At 37.8% G+C, this 21,182-nt stretch overlaps 1 protein-coding gene across 6 annotated transcripts in view; it reads left to right on the top strand.

The window, feature by feature from the left end:
• MRTFB (myocardin related transcription factor B) overlaps positions 1 to 21,182 on the top strand; it is a 195,564-nt gene that overhangs the window by 96,920 nt on the left and 77,462 nt on the right. The window contains exon 1 of one of the 6 annotated variants that reach the window (XM_024241392.3): positions 4,815 to 19,918. The exons of the other annotated variants lie outside the window; for them this stretch is intronic. Within the exon in view, the coding sequence (XP_024097160.2) occupies positions 19,798 to 19,918 (121 nt within the window). The 5' untranslated portion in view covers positions 4,815 to 19,797. Of the gene's footprint in view, positions 1 to 4,814; positions 19,919 to 21,182 lie in introns of those variants that run through there. 6 annotated transcript variants of the gene reach the window in all.

Here is a 21,182-nt window from a genome sequence, read left to right as displayed (position 1 = left end):
GTGAGAAATTGCCACACTGTCTTCCACAATGGTTGAACTAATTTACATTCCCACCAACAGTGTAAAAACGTTCCTATTTCTCCGCAGCCTCACCAGCATCTGTTGTTTCTTGACTTTTTAATAATTATTCTGACTGGAGTGAGATGGTTTCTCATTGTGGTTTTGATTTGCATTTCTCTAATGATCAGTGATGTTGAGCTTTTTTCCAGATGTTTGTTGTTCGCATAAATGTCTTCTTTTGAGAAATGTCTGTTCATATCCTGTTGTTTGCCTACTTTTTAATGGTTTTTTTTTTGTTGTAAATTTAAGTTTTTTGTAGACTCTGGATATTAGACCTTTTCCAGATGGATAAATGGCAAAAATTTTCTCCCGTTCTGTAGGTTGTCGATTCGCTCTGACAATAGTTTATTTAGTTTATTTTGCTCTTTAGTTTAATTAGATCCCATTTGTCAATTTCTGCTTTTGTTACAATTGCTTTTGATGTTTTCATTATGAAATCTTTGCCTGTGCCTATGTCCTGAATGGTATTGCCTAGATTTTCTTCTAGGGTTTTTATAGTTTGGGGTTTTACATTTAAGTCTTTAATCTATCTTTTTGTTTTTTGTTTTGTTTTGTTTTTGTTTGTTTTTGAGACGGAGTCTTGCTCTGTCGCCCAGGCTGGATCTCGGCTCACTGCAAGCTCCACCTCCCGGGTTCATGCCATTCTCCTGCCTCAGCCTCCCAGTAGCTGGGACTACAGGCACCTGCCGCGCCTGGCTAATTTTTTGTATTTTTAGTAGAGATGGGGTTTCACCATGTTAGCCAGGATGGTCTCGATCTCCTGACCTCGTGATCTACCTGCCTCAGCCTTCCAGAGTGCTGGGATTACAGGCGTGAGCCACCGCGCCTGGCCAATCTATCTTGAGTTAATTTTTGTATAAGGTGTAAGGAAGGGGCCTAGTTTTAGTTTTCTGCATATGGCTAGCCAGTTCTCCTAACACCATTTATGAAACAGGGAGTTCTTTCTTCATTGTTTGCTTTTTATCAGGTTTGTCCAATATCAGATGGTTGTAGATGTGTGGTCTTCTGAGTTCTCTATTCTGTTCCATTGGTCAGTGGTTTACATTTTTAAAGATAAAATGTGTGTGTGTGTGTGTGTGTGTGTGTGTGTGCGTGTGTGTGTATGCTTATCTATATATAACAAAATGCACAAATCTAAGGCACACTATTGGATGAGTTTTGATATATGCATATGCCTAAGTGCCCGAAACATTTACCAAGATACAGAGCATTGCTATCACCCCAGAACGTTTTTTTCTGCTATTTCCCAATCATTTTCTACCCTAGCCCCTCTGAGACAGCTACTTTCTCACCATACGTTAGGTTTATCTTTCTTTTTACAGTTTCAAGTTTCATATGAATGGAGTCATGCAATGCATACTCCGGTATAAAGCTTCTTGCATTCAGCATGTTTTTGAGATTCATTAATGTTGTATGTATCAATCCTTCTTCGTTGTTGCTTAGTAGTATTCCAGTGTATGAGTAGATCACAGTTTGTTTATCCATTTTCCTTTTAGTGGACACCTGGACACTTTCCAATCTGAGGCTAGTATTAATAAAGCTGCTATGAATAGTCTTGTACAGGTATTTATTTCTTTGGGTATATATGTGGGAGAGGAGTTGCTGGGTGAATATTTAGTTTTCTAAGTCTGCATGCCCTTTTCAAAAATGGCTGCATCATTTTATACTCCCATAAATGTATGAGAGTTCCAGTTGTGCCACATTCTCACCAATATTTGGCAAAGTTAGTCTTCTCCATTTTAACCATTTCTGTGGGTGTGTGTTGATATCTCATTGAAGTTTTGATTTGCATTTTCATGATATCTAATGATGTTGAGCACTGTTTAATGTGCTCATTAGCTATTTATGTGAAAGATTTTTTCCAAATCTTTTGCTCATTTTTTCCAACTTCATATTATAGTAATTTTTAAATATATAGGAAGTTAAAGAAATGTTACAGTGAGCTCCCATGTATACCCCACTTGGATTCTGCCGTTAATATTTTAACATGCTTTGTTTTATCTCGTGTACTCTTACCTATCCCCCTCCGACCGTCAATCATTTTTTGACATATTTCAGATATCTGTACACGTCTCTCTAAAGACTCCAGCAAGTGTATCAACTTCAGTGTTTGCTTAAAATGTCCTTATTTGAGTAAGAACAGATTATCCATGCTTCTCCTTATGTTCTTTCCCCCTAATCCATTCTCTCCTTTTCCTGCCTGTTTGTACTCTGAGATTATTGTCAGTCCCACTCAGGTCCGATTCTGAATATTTCATAAAACGTAATAGAATGAAAACACCTTTGTTTTAACTTTGCCCATTTTTTTAACCTCGTTTTTGTCTTTTAATTATGAAATTTTGGAGTTTTTTATATACCCTTGATTCTAATCCTTTGTCAAATACATGTTTTATAAATATATTCTCCTGGTCTGTGGCTTCCATATTCATTTTCTTGAATTATCTCTTTATGAGCAAAAACTTTAGTTTTAAATAAGTCTAATTTATCATTTTTTTAAAATCAGTTTTTAGAATTATAATACCTTAAAATTTGTTTAAATGAATTACACACAGGCAGTTACTATGAAGAGACAGTTTGGGTTACCAATTAAAGAAATTGTAAGCCACGCATGGTGGTGCATGCCTGTAATTCCAGCTACTTGAGAGGCTAGGGCAAGAAGCTTGCATGAGTCAAGGGGTTTGAGACCAGCCTGGGAAATATAGCGAGACTCCATCTCAATAAAAATAAATAAATAAAATTTTTTAATTAAAGAAATTTTAACATACAAAATGTCATTTTAGGGGTTGGCCTTTTTTCATCATAGATATAACACATATTCATTATAGACCATTTATAAAATTCAGAACAATAAAAGGCAAGGAATTTCAATAAGTTATAAGCCCTACCACTAGATAACCACTGTAACATTTTCAAGTATTTTGTCATGATTTTTTCTTTTAATTGGAGACTGTAATGATCATGTTTTTATGGCTTCCTTTTCTCCTGTCACCCTTACAGTGAACATTCCTCCATGTTATTAAATATTCCTCTCAGCTGGGCGTGATGGCTTATACCTGTAATCCCAGCACTTTGGGAGGCTGAGGTGGGAGGATCATTTAAGGCCAGGAGCTCAAGACCAGCCTGCACAACATAGCAAGACTCCCTCTACAAAAAATTTTTAAAGTAGCTGGGCGTGGTGATGCACGCCTGTAGTCCCAGCTACTCAGAAGGCAAGAGAGAGGTTCCCTTGAAACCACAACCTGGGTGACACAGCCAGACCCTGTCTTTCCCTGTCTCTTAAAAAACAAAAACTTCTGAAATAAAATTACTTCTTACTTCTTTGGCTCATTGTAAGCACTCAATAATTATTTTTTGATTTTGAAGCCTAGTTTCAATGGCTCTACAATATCATTATAAATGTACCATAACTTAAATCACTCCCTGATTAACGTTTAGATCATGCCTAGAATTTACTGCTATAGTTAATGCCGGTGTGAATACCATTGCATATAAACCATTATACATATTTATCAGAGTATATATCATGTGTATATATTCCAGAATATTCATTTAGAATAGTCATAGGTATTATAGGGTCAAAGAGTTTAGACCTGTTTCTGGATTCTTGAATACATTTCCATTTGCATTCTAGAAATATATTATTTATACTTTTATTGACAGTGTTTGAAAGTATTTTACAGTATTCTGATCTCCTTGAAAAAATTTGTTATTAAATGTGGGTAATTGCTAAGTGGTAATAATTCCATGTTTCCTTACATTTATTAAGAGATGACATTCTACTTTTTAAAAAAGTTTTTGTTCTTCCTCCCTTTACTAACTTATATGATTATAGAATCATGGAGTCTGTGGGTTATAATCTGTTACTGTTATTTATTTTGATGCTCAAAGTGTCTCAGATTTGGCCACCTCCTTCAAGCTAGCTTCTATGTCCTTTTGACAGGCCCAACATCATTCTCTGAGCATTTGTTTGCATTCTGGCACAACAAAATGTTCCAGGCTCAACTGGAGCTTTTCTTGCCCCAGCCCTGGAGCCAGCCATTTCTTGGAAGAAAGTATGGTACCTTTTAGTAGAGTATTTATAAACTAAGATCTGGGAACTAGGTGTGTTCATTGTTTCTAGATCCTCTTAGTAGACAGAAATAGAAAATATACATAGTCTGGGCATGGTGGCTCACGCCTGTAATCCCAGCACTTTGGGAGGCCAAGGCAGCCAGGTGTGGTGGCGGACACCTGTAATCCCAGCTACTCGGGATACTGAAGCAGAAGACTCTCTTGAACATGGGAGACAGAGGTTGCAGTGAGCTGAGATTGTGCCACTGCATTCCAGCCTGGATGACAGAGTAAGACTCTGTCTCAAAAAAAAAAAATTTACACACATCTCTGTTTCTGGCACTATCACTGTATATATTAAAAACCAGATATCCTTAGTGATAACTCCATTTTCATTCCCACATCACTGGGTTCCTTTAGCCTTTCCCCTTTATGTATTTGTAGCTCCACTCTCTGACAGTGAGAACCTAGAACCTGGCTCCCATTATCCACAATATATTTTATGTGTTTAATTCTAGAATACACATAAAGTAGTTTTAGAATTGCTAACCTATTCCACTGTGAAAATAAATGTGTTACATATAAACATGTGAACTTTATGGTTTGTAAATTATATCTCAGCAAATCTGTTTAAAAAATACCTACAAACTGGAGTTCAATATTTGTTCATATCCTTTTTGGTTTTAGCCTACAGGTATATAGTCAAAATCTGTATTCAAAAGTTGTTAAGGTTGATTCTCTCCTTTCTTCAGCATGTCCATGTTATTTGAAATGCAGTTGCATTCATTTATTTTATGTTCCAATTTGAGTTGTCTTCTATCCTAGCTAATTTTATTCATTTCTGAGTACCTGAAATATTAATAAGGTTCTGAAAGTCAAAAATATACAAAAAAATGTCAGCAGAGAAGTGTCACTCCTCTCCTTTCTCTCCTATCCCATTCCCATCCCTTCATCCTTTCTACCCTGTGTCCCCACCCAATGAAGGTAACAAATCTCATTGATTTCTAATTTGTCCTTCCTTGCCCCCTCCCCACCACAAACAAGCAACTATATTTTATTTCCTCTTCTTTCTCACACAAGAAATAACATATTGACACTATTTTGCAGTTTGCTTTTTTCACTCACTGTATTGTGAAAAACACTTCATACCAGTTTGTAGAGATCTTCCTTATTTTAATAGCTATATAGTAGTCCATTGTATGGTTGTACCATAGTTTTATTCAGCCAGTCTCCTATGTGTGAACATTTTAGTTGTTTCTAAGATTTTGCCGTTACAAACTGCTGCAGTAAATAACTTTTGGCATTTTTTTAATGATGTCAGAGATTTATCTGTCAGGTAAATTCCTAGAGAGAGGGTTGTTGGGTCAAAAGAAAAATGCATGTGTAGTTTTGTTAGACATTGCTTTCCCAGAGAGTTGCATCACTTTGCATTCCAGCTAGCGCTGTAAGAGAATGTTTATTCCTCCACAGCCTGGAGGAATAAACAGAAAGTGTTGTCAGACATTTTTACCATCTACTGTTTGGTAATAATTTTTTGGTGTAATTTTGATTCAGTTTCTCTAATTATGGGTAAGGGTGAACCTCTTTTCAATATGTTTAAGGACCATTTCAGAATCTTTTGGAGAGGGAAATAATGAATTATCTGTTTATTTCTCTGTCAGGTTTTTGAACTTTTCAATTTTTAGAGTTATTTACATATTGGGGTGATTAGCCTTTCCTCTTCAGTATGTTTTTGGGTTTTTCCTTTAATGTGGCCAAAATTTATCAATCCTGTTTTTATTGCATCTAGATTTTGGGTCACAGTGTGAAAACTTTTCCCTATGTCCAGGTCATAAGAATCCCATCAATATTTATTCGGCATACTCGTATGGTTTGATTTTTCTTTTTTTACATTTAGATCCTAGATTTCTGATCCTCTTGGAGTTTTTTTGTTTTGTTTTGTTTTTTCTGGTTAGGCCTCTCCCCCGACATTGCTTTTCTTTTTCTGTGTTTTTCTGGCTTGCCTTGGATGTTTTCATTTTTTCCATATGAACTTGAGTATCAACTTGCCTTAGCTCCATTAAAACGCTTGTTGGTGTTTTTACTGGGATTGCACTAAATTTGTAAATTAACTTAGAGAAGCTGACATCTTTATGATGTGTTATCCTATCCAAGACCAAGGACTGTCTTTCTATTTGCCCTACCCTATTTCAGTATTTTTTAGGAGTTTTACACATTTCCTGTTTAGTTTATTCCTAAGAGTTTTTAATCATCTTTATTTGCTATAATTAATGGAGTTTTCTCCACTATTATAACCTCTAACTGCTTATTATTTGTGTATCTGAAGGCTACTGAATTCTATATGTGTTTGAATTTGCCCTACTTGAAGTTTGCCAGACTTCTTCAATCTGTAAATTTATGTTTTTCAGATTCAAAATGTTTCAAATTCAGATTCATGGAATTTTCAGGCATTATTTTTGCAAATATGTCTTGTGCCTCATTCTCTCTCTGCCATCCTTCTGGAACTCCACTTGCATGTAAAATAGAACTTTTGATATCATCACATGGTCACTGGGGCTCTGTTCTTTGTTTTTTAATCTTTTTCCTCTTTGTCATATACTTTATTTTCATTCTTCCATTTTTATTGATATAATGGTTTACAGATTTGAATTTTTCTCTGATCACTGCTTAAATGCATGGCATAGGTCCTGATATACAAAACAACTATGTTTTTTTAGAAATTCTTCTATTTTAGTTTGTATTTTTCCTTTTTTATGAGTTAATAGAAGATGTAATTAATTTCAAGATACACAATCCTTTTTAGTTTTTTATTATATTGGTTTTACATTGAGATCAGAGTTGTTTGTAATTTTTTTACTTTATGGAACTTGTTTTCCCTGTGACTTAATATGTAATTTTTTTTGAGGATTCCATGTATACTTGAGATGTATTCACTATCATCAGTGCAATGATTAGTTCAACATGTATCAATAAGATCTCTTTATTGATTGTGTTATTTTGGCCTTATATATCCTTATTTTTTATCTACATTTTCTGTCTTGTACTAAGAGTGGCAGATTACAGCCTCCTATTAATTGTGTCTGTGTCACATTTTATCTGTTGTCCTTTTTGTTTTGTAACAGTGGTCGTTGTGTTGTTTTGTGCATGATCATACTGTTATAGCTTCATTTTGATTATATAGCTTTTAGCATTAAAAAAATGTCTTCCTGGCCAGGCACTTTAGCTTACGCTTGTAATCCTGGCACTTTGGGAGGCTGAGGTAGGCGGATCACTTGAGATGAGGAGTTTGAGACTAGCCTGGCCAACATGGTGAAACCCTGCCTCTACTAAAAACACAAAAATGAGCAGGGCATGGTGGCGTGCACCTGTAATCCCAGCTACTCGGGAGGCTGAGGCAAGAGAATCACTTGAGCCCAGGAGGCGGAGGTTGTGGTGAGCCAAGATCACATGACCGCACTCCAGCCTGGGCCGCAGAGTGGGGCTCTACTCCCCACCCCCCAGAAAAAAATGTCTTCCTTTGTCACACACAATTTTTTTTACTTGAATTTTACATTTTCTGTTTTCGGGATCACCACCCGTTTGCCGTCCTGATCTGTAACACACATCAGTTAACCAAAATAGTATAGGCTTGGCAGTCACAGCTCATTGCTTTACACCATCAGTGTGCACTGTAGAAATCATTCGTCAGTTATTACAGGTGGGATTTATTTGAATGGATGAACAGGTTTTGTTGTTCTGGTTTTCTTTATTTCTTTTTTAAGATCCTTTTGAGCAGTTCTGCTGCTCAATCATTTTCATGGTTTAGATGCCCAGGTAAATAATCTTCTCTTGCATTAAAGTTTTGTAGTAGTAAAGATTGTTTCAGGGTTATTGTGTTACGTAAAGGAATTTCTCTGTTCCCACAAGTAACCTTATGGGTTTAAAAAAAAACATATTTATTGAACTATAATTGACATACAATTAACTGCACATATTTAAAGGATTCAAGTTGAAGAATTTTGGCATATGTATGCAGCTTTGAAACCATCACCACAATCAAGACAACAAACATTTTCAACACCCTTAGAAATTTCCTCACGCCTGTTTGTAATCCATTCCTCTTTCTGTCTCAGTCTCTAGGCAGCTACTCATGTATAAATGGAATCATACGTGGTATGTGTTCTTTTTGTCTGCTTCATTCAGCATAATTTTGAGATTCATCCGTGTTGTTTATGTAATTCATTTTTATTTCTGAGTAGCATTCTCCTATATGCATTTACTCATTTATTCATTCATTATGGGTAGATGATTGCAGTTTTTGGCTATTACAAATAAGACTGCTAATAAATTTATATTGAAGAAACCACTGTTTCTTTAAAAATGAAGCATACACCTTCTACATGACCAAGTCTTTACACAAAAGAAATGAGTATAAATATCTACACAAAGATTAATAGACAAATGTTCATAACAGAGTTATTCATAGTAGCTCAAAGTTGAAAACTACCCAGATGTTCATCAAACAGATGAATGGATAAACAAAACATGGTATATCCATACAGTGGGTTACTCAGTAATAGAAAGGAACCAACCACCGATGAGGTGCAACAATGTGTATGAATCTCAGAGTCACTATGCTAAGGGAAATAATTTAGACTCAAAAGACCACACACTGTATGATTCCATTTACTTGAAATTCTAGAAAAGATAAACTAATTGATAGTGATAGAAAGCAGATCAGTGATTATCTGGAAACTGCAAAGGGGCAGGAGAAATCTTTTAGGAATGATGAAATTATCCTATATCTTAAAATGTGACTGTGGTTTCATAGGCGCATCCTCATCAAAACTCACTAATTTATATACTTTAAATGGATGCACCTTATCATCTGTAAATTATATCTCAGCAAAATTGATTTTGAGATGTCTTTTAGATACAATCAAAAATATATATCAAGTAGTTTTTGTTGTCAGTTGATTGATTATAAGGAAGATGCTTATCAACTAGCCTGGACTGCTAAATACAAGAATTTATTTAATTAAAGAGAAGCTTGACCATGTAAAAATTGCTGAAACACTGGAATAGATCTTATAGGAATAAGATAAATGAGATACAGTTCCAGCTCTCGAAGACTGTAAAATTTATGAAGATGGGGTAAGGGATTTCGGGAATATGAAAAGTATACAGACAAGTGTTGATGTTGAGAGAAAGTATAAAAGGTTAGACACATCCAGCCTTTCTCAGCCCAGAGAATTAAACCCTACAAATGTGATTTCTGTGACTGTTTTCTCAGTTCTCCCAAGAATGACATAGCAAATACCATTTTAGATTCTTAGGAGAGAAGTGAATTTATTATATACAGTGGATGCCTTTCAGTATTAGGGCTTAATTTCCTCACAGAACCCATTGAACAAAGCTAGACTGAAATCATACTAAGTCAAAAAATCTGCTGTTATGCTTCTTAAAAGCTGTGTAGCTGGACAAGTGACTTAACCTCTCATTGCCTCACTGTAAAATGGAGATAGTAGTAGAGAGAGCTATTGAGTGGAATAAACTGAGTTAATACATGTAAAGCACTTAACACCATGCATAAATATAGTGCTGTAAAATGTGAGTGGCATATAAACAGTAACAACTAGCATCATCGTCATCTTCATTATTGTCATCACATGGTGTGCTGAGTCCTCTGATGACAGGTATCATGAGTGTTCAGAGTATGCAGAGGAACAGACCTGACTCTCAGGGGTGGAGAGAGACATCTGGAAAGCTTCTGAAAGAGACTGATACTGGAACTAGTTCTTGAAGATTGTTTAAGTACAGTTTCCATGGGCAGAGATAGGGAATAGGGAAATCCAGGAAGAAAAAGCTTGTACAAAAACAAGGACAACACAGAGTGTATTAGGAAATACCAAGTAGTTCAAATTAGCTGAAACGTAGGGAACATGTAGGGAGTTAATAACGCTGGTCAGGAAGGTGGGAGACAAAGTACTGATGGCTTTGAATGCCAAGCTAACAAAGGTGGACTGACTTAAGTAGATAGAGGAGAGGCATGGAAGAGGTTTGGTCAGTTGAGTGGCATTTGTTTATTCATAGAGGCAGCATTAATTAAGCAGGCATAGTATCCAAGGCATTGGGACTGCAGAGATGAATAAGATAGCATGGCATGGTTTTTAAGTGCATTGTCCAGAGCTGGACCAACCTGAGGTCTAGGCTAACCCATTACTCGCTGTTGAGTGTTTTGGGTTTTGTTTGTTTGTTTTTTAATCTTTGTTTTTCCACCTAGCAAAAGCCTGTCTTAAACTTAGATGATTTAGTCCTAAGTATAGCATATAATCTTAAAATCAAGGATATGTGAACTCCAGAAAGAAAACTCATTTAGGCACTTTGGGAGGCCACAGCAGGAGGATTGCTTCAGCCCAGGAGTTCGAGACCAGCCTGAGCAACATAGCAAGACCTCGTCTCTACTAAAAAACAAGATTAACTGGGCATGGTGGCATGAGACTGTAGACCCAGCTACTGGGGAGGCTGAAGAGGGAAGATTGCTTGAGCCCAGGAGGTTGAGGCTGCAGTGAGTAATAATTGCACCACTGTACTCCAGCCTGGACAACAGAACAAGTCTCTGTCTTGAAAAAAAGAAAAAGAATGAAAAGAAAACTCATTTAGAAACTATTATTTAGAAAGCGAGAAGTACATGAACTAGAGGTAGGGTGTGTGTGTGTGTGTGTGCGCATTGGTGGGTGTTTAGAGTTAACAGTTGATGCCAGTACACAGTTTGAAATTATTAGGAGAGATGGTGCAGAAATGGAAAGTCCAAATCTTAGGAGATTAGAAAAGAGGAGTGTGAGGGAAAATGCAAATATCTTGGTAGGCACAAAGGATCCTAGTGGAGAGGTGTAATACGTTGATCACAGTTTTGTAAGTAGGCAGGAGGGATTACAGACCTAAACAAATTGTCTGGATTCCCTATGGCAAGAAAAAAATTTACTTCTTCCTCAAAGATGGAAGGAAGGTTGGGAGTGGGAAGGTGCTGTAGCATTTATGTCTGAAGATCTCAATATTGGTAGCGAATCTAGGAGCCCAAGTTACTTGCTGAGAAAGCTATGAGGATGGTAGGGTAGTGTAATCTTGAGGAAAATGAAAATGCTTTGTGGAACAGAAGTGCAGGAGATTCAAAGTCAGTAAGAGATGAAGGAAACATTTTAAGAGTTTATATGAGGGCATGGCATGACTTCATACTGGATTTGGTAGTCATCTTGGCTCCTTAACTTCTCAAGCTTTGCTTTTGTTATTCTCTACCTTTGCCGTAACTCCCAAGATAGTAAAATAGGACACTCAGTCAGATTAGGTAAACAAAGGCAAATGCTTAATTCCCACTTTAAGAGAGCGTTGTGTAAGCCAAGAAGTAGGATCTCCTCTTTACATTTGAGTTATATGGTGGACAAGTGTTTCACAAACTTAAGTAATATACAGACCTTTTAAAAACAGTTTGTAGATGACTTAGTTTGGCTTTTCAGTGTATAGGGGGCAGGGGAGGTTTTTTTTGTTTTGTTTTGTTTTTTCCTGAGACAAGTTCTCACTTTGTCGACAAGGCTAGGGTACAGTGGCCCCATCTCAGCTCACTGCAGACTCAACCTCCTGGGCTCAAGTGATCCTCCCACCTCAGCCTCCCAAGTAGCTGGGACCAGAGGCGCACGCCACCACACTTGCCTAATTCTTTTGTAGAGATGGGATTTCACCATGTTGCCCAGGCTGGCCTTGAACTCCCGAGTTCAAGAAATCAACCCACCTTAGCCTCCCAAAGTGCGGGAATTACAGGCATGAGCCACCGCACCAAGCCAGATGACTTAATTTTGTTAATATTGACACTGCTGGATTATGTACACTTATAAATGAATGAAGTGTAAACTCCTTGTACTTAGTAGCACTTATATGACAAAACTGAAACACTTTGCATATTAATTATAGAAATCCACAATGCTAATGAAATTCAAATCAATATTAACTTACTGTGACATGATGCATTTTTACATAAATGTGATTGCTGCTTGGCACCTGACAGTGGTCCTCACTGCTCTAGCACTGGTTTATGCCATCATGACTCATAGATCCCATTCCTTTTCTCTGTTCAAGCTATTACAGTCTGGCTATCATTTTGCCTTCTCTAGGCTTAAACATGTCATTCTCACAGTGTCTGGCTTTGTTACTGTATGGCAACACTTTATAAAATACTCATCCAGGTGATCAAGGAGATTTTTTTTTCCAGATTAACAAAATGAAAACAAATTGCATACATTTCCATAAGGAGTTCATGAACACCCAAGAATACATCTTCAGACTCAGGAAATTTATGTCCTAGTGCTTGTTCTACCAAATCCTGAGACTCTGTGATTGACTGCTTGACTAAAATTAGTCATTTGTGGGCAGGGGATAAGCAAGGAGCAATGGCAGAATATCAAGACGTTGAAATACTTCAGTGGTTGAAATAGTTTATCCTAGACTTAATGATAACTAAGGAAGAGAATGCAGGTAGGGCATGAACAAGTAGTCTGGGGAGTGGTCAGAGGACTAGACTGAAGTCGATGAGTAGAAAGCAGTGCTAGTCAGCGTGGTCCATGTGCTGTGCCATCCTACAGGCTTTTCCTTACCATTCTCCTGTGAGGTAACTTGAGAAATCAGGAGTGTTTAGAAACTTTGACGGCAGCACGACACTGGTGAGACGCTCAAGTGCATGATTAGTGGACTCCTCTTGTTGAACAGAGTGCAATGCATGGTGGGACCACACATTGGTCTACAGCAATTGGAAGTTTCAAAATATTTCTCTTAACCACAGATAATTACAGAAGCACTGGTATAAAGAACATTCTAATAAGAGTAAAAGAATGGAAAAGAGGAGAAAGTGGCAGTCAGAAATAGTTAAAAGCTCTAGACCATATTCCTTAAGAGACAGAGATTGTGTCACACACACACCTAACATGTCCCCAGTGCATAGAATGATCTTAGTAAATGCACATTGGCCCTCAGTGAGTTACATTAATGATGTCTAGACATATTTGTATCAATGAGGTGATGAAATGACATTAAAAGTCTTTCAAATATCCATAGCTAGGGAAGTTATCTCAGAATTTGAGGAAGACTGATCATATCATCTGAGGAAAGCTCTTTGTTGTAAATCTTGTAGCCAGTTGTATTTATATAAGTAACTATAAAGCTTGGAAATGGAGAAAGGATTTGAATGACTTTTTCTAAGTTGATAAAAGTGTGTTCTGTCATTTCTTGATTACTCATGCTAATGATTGGAACAGGAAGAGACAAATGGCCCCAGTCTCTTACACAAGTGTAGTCAGAACACTTGTGTTGCACGCTGCCACTGTCATGTGAATGGCTGCCTAAGGAGGAGCCACGAAAGCTGTCCTCTGCCTGTGCTGCCATTCCCTTGTCCCACACAGCACTCTCTCTCAGTCCGAGCACAGGCCTGTCATGAGACCATGCATGGGGAAATTCCAACCCTGAAAAGCCTTCTTTGCCTTTCATGTCCTCAGAGAGGGTGAAGCAAACCTGGAGGGGAGGGAGGTGCTGCATGTGCTGGTGTGCCGGTCTGTTCCAGGGTGGGGGACAACAAGCACAGATGACAAACCAGTGATCAGATTGTTTGGCCCCGTTGTGGTGGTCAATTCTGCTGCAGTACTTAACTGCAAAACATGGATGTTTTCCTTCAAAATCTTATTACCCTAGAAAGGTCAGAAAAATGTATCCTTCCTTATGAAACAGCGGTTTTCATAGGGGCTAATTTGTTCATCTGTTTACATCTGAAGTATTGTATGTTCAGTATATATTTTTAAAGTGATAAAGTGAAGGACTTTTTCAATATATATTTTAAAAGTGATAACCGTAAAGAACTTTAAAGACATGCTATCTGATTTAAGAGATAGCACTCTAAGTGTTCTTTGTTTAAAAAAAAAAAAAAAACCTTTTAAATTAACTGTTGGGATTTACCATAACCATTTAGTAACAATCTAAAGGTGTAGTATTTTACGGTGGTGTTTATAGAGTTAAAAGGGAGAAAAATATGGATCAAATATGTATTTTACTAAAAATATGGTAGCATTAGGAAAAAAATTTACGTGTACCCTAGCCTGAAATTTTCCTTCCTAAATACATCCAATCTCATTATCTGTGTAGATTTTGTAATACTCTGACTCAGCCTCTGTGAAGGAAGTTGCAAAGTTTACTATTATTCACTGGAGTGAATAGCTACTGAGGATCTATTACCAAGTACTGAGACATAGAAGATGAAAAGAAAAGGTCATCTTTACTCAATCTTTATGTCAAGAATGCTACCAGAAAAGTATGCCTCAATATTTACCCATCTCTTTGCATTTGTTACTAATTACTTTATTCATTACTCTTGAATGTTTTTACATTGTGAAACATCGCCCAGTTGGAAATATTACCAGGTTTTTTTCATAGTGAAGTATAGTATCATCACAGCAATATTCTTTTTATCAGTAGTTTTATAAGCATATATTAACTCTGCCAAGTTTTTGTGTAAGTCCCTTGAGCTGCATTTGTTTGTATTCTGATTCCCTGAAGACTTTCTTGGATTGTTCCTAGTCTCTAAGCCATACAGTTTTTCTCACACTTATTAAATATCTGTTTGGGGTGGTGGGAAAACGGACTTGATTTATGGTCATCTCTTTCATACTAAAACAGCTCTTTTCAGTGTGCATACACACGAACACTGTGGAGGCAGATTTATCATAGCAGAAGTGACTTTCATCACATATTATTTGAAGTTAAATGTCACTCGTGACATTAGAGCCAAATGACAGTGAAGATGATGTACCACATATAGTAGAGGAACAAGGGCAAACCTACTGGAAAGCAATTCAGGTGACAGTGGTGGGGCTTTCTCCTACTGAGGGATACTGCAGGTCTCCTCCATGTCTCCCTAATTCATCCCAAAAGGCATTGTGTGGAGCTGAGCTGGGTAGCTGCCGTGTGGGAGAGGGGGAGGCCAGGCCAGTGTAGGGTGAAGAGGCTTCTGCACAGTTTTAGCCATAGCAGTGGCAGTGGTGATGTATACAGGGTGTCCATGAGTGGAGTGGCAGAAGCTATGGGAGACAAGTTTCTTCCTGTAGGAGAAGGGGCCACAAATACAGAAAAAAATGAGAGCGAACCTGTGGCACTGGAATGGAATTGGAGACATTGGGATGAACTCATGGTTTTCAATACACATAAATAAGTACAGACATATGTACTTCAATATAGATGTATATTTACATCCATTCATATATAGAGATATAAATGTTATGTAGATGTGTGTGTATACATCCACACACATATAAACTCAGACATGTTCCCCAGCTCTGTCTGCAGAGAAGGCCTGGGAACAGTGACACCCTTGCAGCAGTGAGCATACCTAGCATTCAGACCTTGGGTTCTAAACAAAGCAGGGAAAAAGTACAAGATGAGTCTGGGACATCTTGTGCCGGGAAGTAAGAAGGTAAGAAACTGCTCAAAGAATGATAGAATCATGACAGTAAGAAACTGGGAGTTTACACTAGCCAAATCTGGGACAGTTTGGGCATGAAAATAAATAATGAAAGTCGCAGATGATAAGCTGTTGCATGAAGTAGGGTCTGTAAATAGGTAACGTAAACCATGTAAAGAGAATTTTTTTTCTTATAGTAGGATGTGCCACTAATAAATGTAGAGGGAATGATGGAGTTTTCAAATTCACCATCTGCAACCATCATAGTGATAAATAATTTAGCCAAGTACACCAATGGATTGTTCTCAAAGCACCTTCCCACAGAATAATTATATACAAAAAGAATAATTTTGCCATGGAGAAATCTGGCCAGTATCAAGGTGTCAAAATATACATCATCAGTTTTGAGACAATTACTGAATATACTTGAATTTGTGTATTATCTGATAGGATGCAAAGATTGCATCATTATTTCTGGGGTATTCCTGTTGAAAATGTATCACCAGAACCTAATCATAAGGACACAACAGACAGGCTCAAATTGAGGATAGTACTATAAAATAACTGGCCGGTAATCATCAAAATTCAAGGAAAGATAAGTGAAGAAAGACTGAGAGAATGTTAGAGATGGACAAAAACTAAAGAGACTTAATAATTCAAGAACTCAATGTCATATGTGATCCTGGTTTGGATCCTTTTACTATACAGGATATTGGGACAATTGGTGGAACTTGAATGCAGATATATCAATGTTAATTTGTTTCCTCTTTTTATGCGTTTGTTTTTTTTCTTATCAATGTTAATTTGATATATCTATACCAACTAAGCAACTATCAATATCATCTTGATATTGATTATTACATTTTGGTTCTGTAGGAGAATATCCTTGTTTGTAGGAATTACACACCTGAACACTTAGGGTAAAGAAGTATCATGTTAGAACCTCTTCAGAGATGGTTCTGGGGGAAATGCTCTGTAAATTCGAAATTATTTCAAAAAACTTTTTAAATAACTAAATGTTCTTTCAGGCACATTCACCACGAGAGAAATTACTTTCTTTGAGAACTACAAAGACACAACTTTTGATATAAACCTACAGCAGAATAATGTGTTTTCTTGTTGGGATTTTGATATCTATTAGATAGAAAAATAAGCATGCAGAGGTTTCTTAAGAGATAGCTTTTTAAAAACACATTTAATACACACTGAAGATACATACACACACAGATATGGTAAAGAATTTTAAAGTGGCTGGTGTAGTTGTGCATCTACTGAGATTTATAGGCTTGTGACCTAAAAACAGTTGGGCATTTTTCAGGATTTAAAAGCAACATCCTGAAATTAAAAAAAAAAAAGTTAGCATTTATTGTTTTCGTTGTTCTTTTTGCAAAGTAATTAAGCATGTAGGCCCCGGAGCCAAGCTGCCTGCTTTGGAATCCTGGCCACCACTTATAAGATATGCCACCTCTGACAAAGTATTTGATTTTTTTTTTTTTTTTTTTTTGAGATGGAGTCTCATTCTGTGGCCCAGGCTGGAGTGCAGTGGCACAATCTCAGCTCACTGTAACCTCTGCCTCCCGGGTTCAAGCGATTGTCTTGCCTCAGCCTCCCGAGCAGCTGGGATTATAGGTATGTGCTACCATGCCCAGCTAATTTTTGTATCTTTAGTAGAGATGGGGTTTTGCCATGTTGGCCAGGCTAGTCTCAAACTCCTGACCTCAAGTCATTCGCCCACCTCGGCCTGCCAAAGTGCTGGGATTATAGGCATGACCCACCACTGATTTTTTTAAGCCTCTATTTTCCCATGTGTAGATCAGGAAAATAATGTTGAACTCACAAGTCTTGCAGTAGGATAAATGAGATAATATAGTCTGTAGCATACAGTGAGCACTAAATAAAGTTGGCTGCTATTATTATTTCATGAGTAGTTAAAATTCTTTCATAAAACCATTTTAGTATGATTATGTTAGCTTGCTTTCCTCTCACCAGGAGTAGAATTACTAGGGGGCCATCAAAGTCATGGCTTCTGCTGTTAAGCCTGTCTCAGGATGAAATTAAAGCCTGGAGCTGGAGCATATTCTAGAAGACAGAAGGCAGGGCAAGACCATAGACAGACTTGGGCTTTAGAGAACTAAGACTTTGGTTAAATTCCATACCTGCTACTTAGAAGCTTTGTGACTTGAGTCTTGGTATGTAAAATGTCTATAACATACACAAATAATCATAGCGACCACGCGAATTGTGGAGGGTTAAATTAGATAAACCTTGCAAAACAGCTAATTAAGTGACCAACCTAAAGAATGTCCTCAGAGAACTATGGTTATTTTTATTACTCCTTTAAAAGTGCAGGAGTAGTTTCTTCAGGAGAATGTAAGCGTTAGGGTCAGAGATAGTAACAGAACGTTTGAGGGCATTTTTGAGAGTGTGATAAGCTTGTCACTGTTTGTTCCTGCAGAGGTTTGGACTGCCAAGGATGGACTTAAATTGCTTCAGAAGGAATTTCAGTTGACAAGAAGCATGTCCTGTGAGATGCTGAAAACAGATAGATAGCAATCTTTCTAGAACAATATGGGTTTAGTGCACACCGGCCTTGGAACCAGGCACAAAGGACAGAATACTTCATCCAGTCCCACCTGTGTTTAAGTGGTGGAAAGAATATTGATTTGTCTGTCTGTAAAAATGTAAGCCTTTATCCCAGAGGAGGGTCTCATCAGATGCACAATTAAAATGTGTCTGTATATTTTCTTTTGAAGAGAAAATGTGCTTCCTTTAGAGAACTTATTTAGTTGCTCATCTAAAATTAGTGACTCTTAGTTATTGACCCAGGACTTCTTTAGAATTCTGGGTATTATTAAAGGAAGTTTTCCTGATGCACTGTCTTCTGCTTTAATTCATTCACTCAACCATGCTACAAATGTTTATTGAGAACACCTAATATTCCAATATTCCAAGCACTCTGCTAGAAGTTATTTAAAAAAAAAAAAAAAAAAGGACAAAACAGAACCTCATGAAACAATATTCACAGTCTACTGCTCTTATAACCTCTGATGGGTTTTATGGGAACTCTTTGCAAAGGAACACACTTTGGACCATTTTTAAAAATCAGATTATTTTGGCTACAGAGATATATATCTGGAGTATTTGGAGACAGGCTTATCTCCACATTTGCCTGGAATTCCTGTATCTAGAGATTTCCTTCCAGCAGTGTCCCTATATGCAGTGAACAGCAGCCTGTGACTTGCAGGAGAGGTGCCCATCCTTGATAGCTCATGTAAAATTAAACTTAGGCTGGTCATTGGTTTACTCTGTTATGAAATAGAAGCTCTCGGTGTTGCCGCTTTTAATGCATGGGGGGAGAATTTTCCTTAAAAAAAATCATGGCGATGTTAACTCTCCCAGCCGACTAGTGGCACTAAGGAGAACTGCTGCTTGGGTCTGAATTGCCAAAGGAAGAAAGCTGCAATTGCAGTACATTTCCCTATTACAAAGAGCATCGGCTTTGCCAGGAAGAGCCACATGCAGCGCAAAGCACACCACAAAAGAACTTTGGTAGTGAAATGACTCTGTCTTCATTCACATATGCTGGTAGCATGTTTATTCAGTGTGTGCCTCTTTTTAGATAAGAGCCGCTTCCTTCAGATGCCCTAGACTGCCGTTTGTGTAGCTGGAGAACTTAATGAGTAATGGATGTGCTTGTCTGGCCAATATAAAGTATTTCCACAGCCTGTGGCTGTGTTTATAGAGAGCGGGAGAGAGACCACAGGCTGCAATTTGTCTTCTTAGGTATCAGCAAAGTCTTCTCTTTTTAACAACTAGAAGATTTATTTTTAACTGCTTGACTCAGTGTTTGTCAGATGATTCGGACCATCAAACTGCAGATTGAAGTCCCTAGCGCGGGGGAAGCTGGAATGGGAAGGGAAAGGGGGCTGGCTGGGAAAAGGGGTGGGATTTTAGAATCGTGCCTGTGTGGCTCTGCCTCCCGATGTGGGAGAGAGTTAAGGGCTTCCAGCGGCATGAGTGTATTTGCAGGTCAAGCTGGGAACTAAAGGGTAATGGCTGCCTTCAGCTGCTTAAAGACATAATTGGCCAGTGATTAGGGTATTGTGGGGAGCAACCAGGGACCCAGGGACCAGAGTGTTCCGAGCACCGCACTTCGCTCTTCTGCAAATTAAGCTTTTCTCCTGCTTGATGCTGCCTGTCTCCAGAAGCCTCTCACCATGATCGATAGCTCCAAGAAGCAGCAACAGGGCTTCCCAGAGATTTTAACTGCTGGGGATTTTGAACCATTAAAAGAAAAGGAATGCCTTGAGGGGAGCAACCAGAAAAGTCTCAAGGAAGGTCAGTCTGTCTGTGGACAGGGGCAAAACTGCCAAATTCATATTCTGGTCAGCCAGCTGAGCGTGTCTGTCTGTTACCATGCTGTGTGTCTGCTCTCTCTGTTCACTCATGTACCTTACACGTTCTAAGTTCTTTGAAATGAAAGCTTAATGCTGTTCTGGGTAGCTGTTACTAAAGATTCATTAGCTGATGGAACTGTAGGGCTTTTGCAGTAATTAATGCAGTAAGGAGACTTGTACAGCCAGTCCTCATTTTGGTAAAATCTTCCCAGGTTCATTTTGTATATTTTCTTCCTTTTTTTCTCTTCCCTCTGTCTTTTCGGAGAGGCCATTTCCTTTTTTATGTTAGTGAGAACACTGCTTCTTCTAGGTTTCCAAACACATAATTCCAGAAAAATTCATTTTTTCAGTTAAGATGCTTATGATTTTTACTGTTTAAAACCAGGAAGGTAGCTAACTGTTAAATCCTACAGTGATAGGTTAATTGGTTGTAATGCGCATTGCATCGTTTTTTGTTTTAAAAAGCACATTGCATAGCTTGATTTTGTTTTGTAACAAAGCAAAGAATAAGCTTGAGAATAAATACTGTCAATTATTATTGTTAGTAAACACTGCACAGGCACCTCACTGATTGATTTAAGGAAATAGCCAAACATGTGGACATTGCTGTCCTCTGTCCTGGCATACAAAAGCATGGCAAGACTGGTACACAGCTTGCCTTCCTGTAGCCAGTGTTTAAGAAATTCAGGGTCTACAGAGAATAAGTTTTCCTGTATTTGAGACATGAGGGCCACTCTTCTCAATGCTTGTTTAATTTGATAATTGGTTTCCTAGTCATCTTTGGGAAGCAAAAACCCACAATCCCCCTTTTTCAGCCTCTGCTTTCAGCTGCTGCCAGCAGCCACCCCCTTGCCTCCCGCACGCTCTTGCCCGTCTTATAGAGACCCAGAGAGTAAATGTAGAGTTAATTGGTCTAAGTAGTGCTTTGAGCTTCTTCTGAAAGATAAGAAGAAGAAACAAGAGTTAGACTTGCTGGAGTTGAACTACTCTTGGGTATGGGTAGGAAAAACTCTTAGGTCGAAATAAATGACACACAATGAAGTATAAATAGCTGTTGCTAGGAACCAAACAATGGAGTTGCCTCTGCTTGTGCACAGCATGTCTTACTGCCGATTTTTATAAAAATCGATACCAGTGGAATTTTTAGGATGCATTTCTGGAGACTCATTGAAGGGAACTTAAATTTCTTAAATCATTAATTTTTT

This window comes from Pongo abelii, chromosome 18 (assembly GCF_028885655.2).
Source record: "Pongo abelii isolate AG06213 chromosome 18, NHGRI_mPonAbe1-v2.0_pri, whole genome shotgun sequence".
Classification (NCBI taxonomy): Eukaryota; Metazoa; Chordata; class Mammalia; order Primates; family Hominidae; genus Pongo; species Pongo abelii.
The sequence above is the reverse complement of the archived record's forward strand: the minus strand, read 5'-3'. Positions and strand labels throughout refer to the sequence as shown.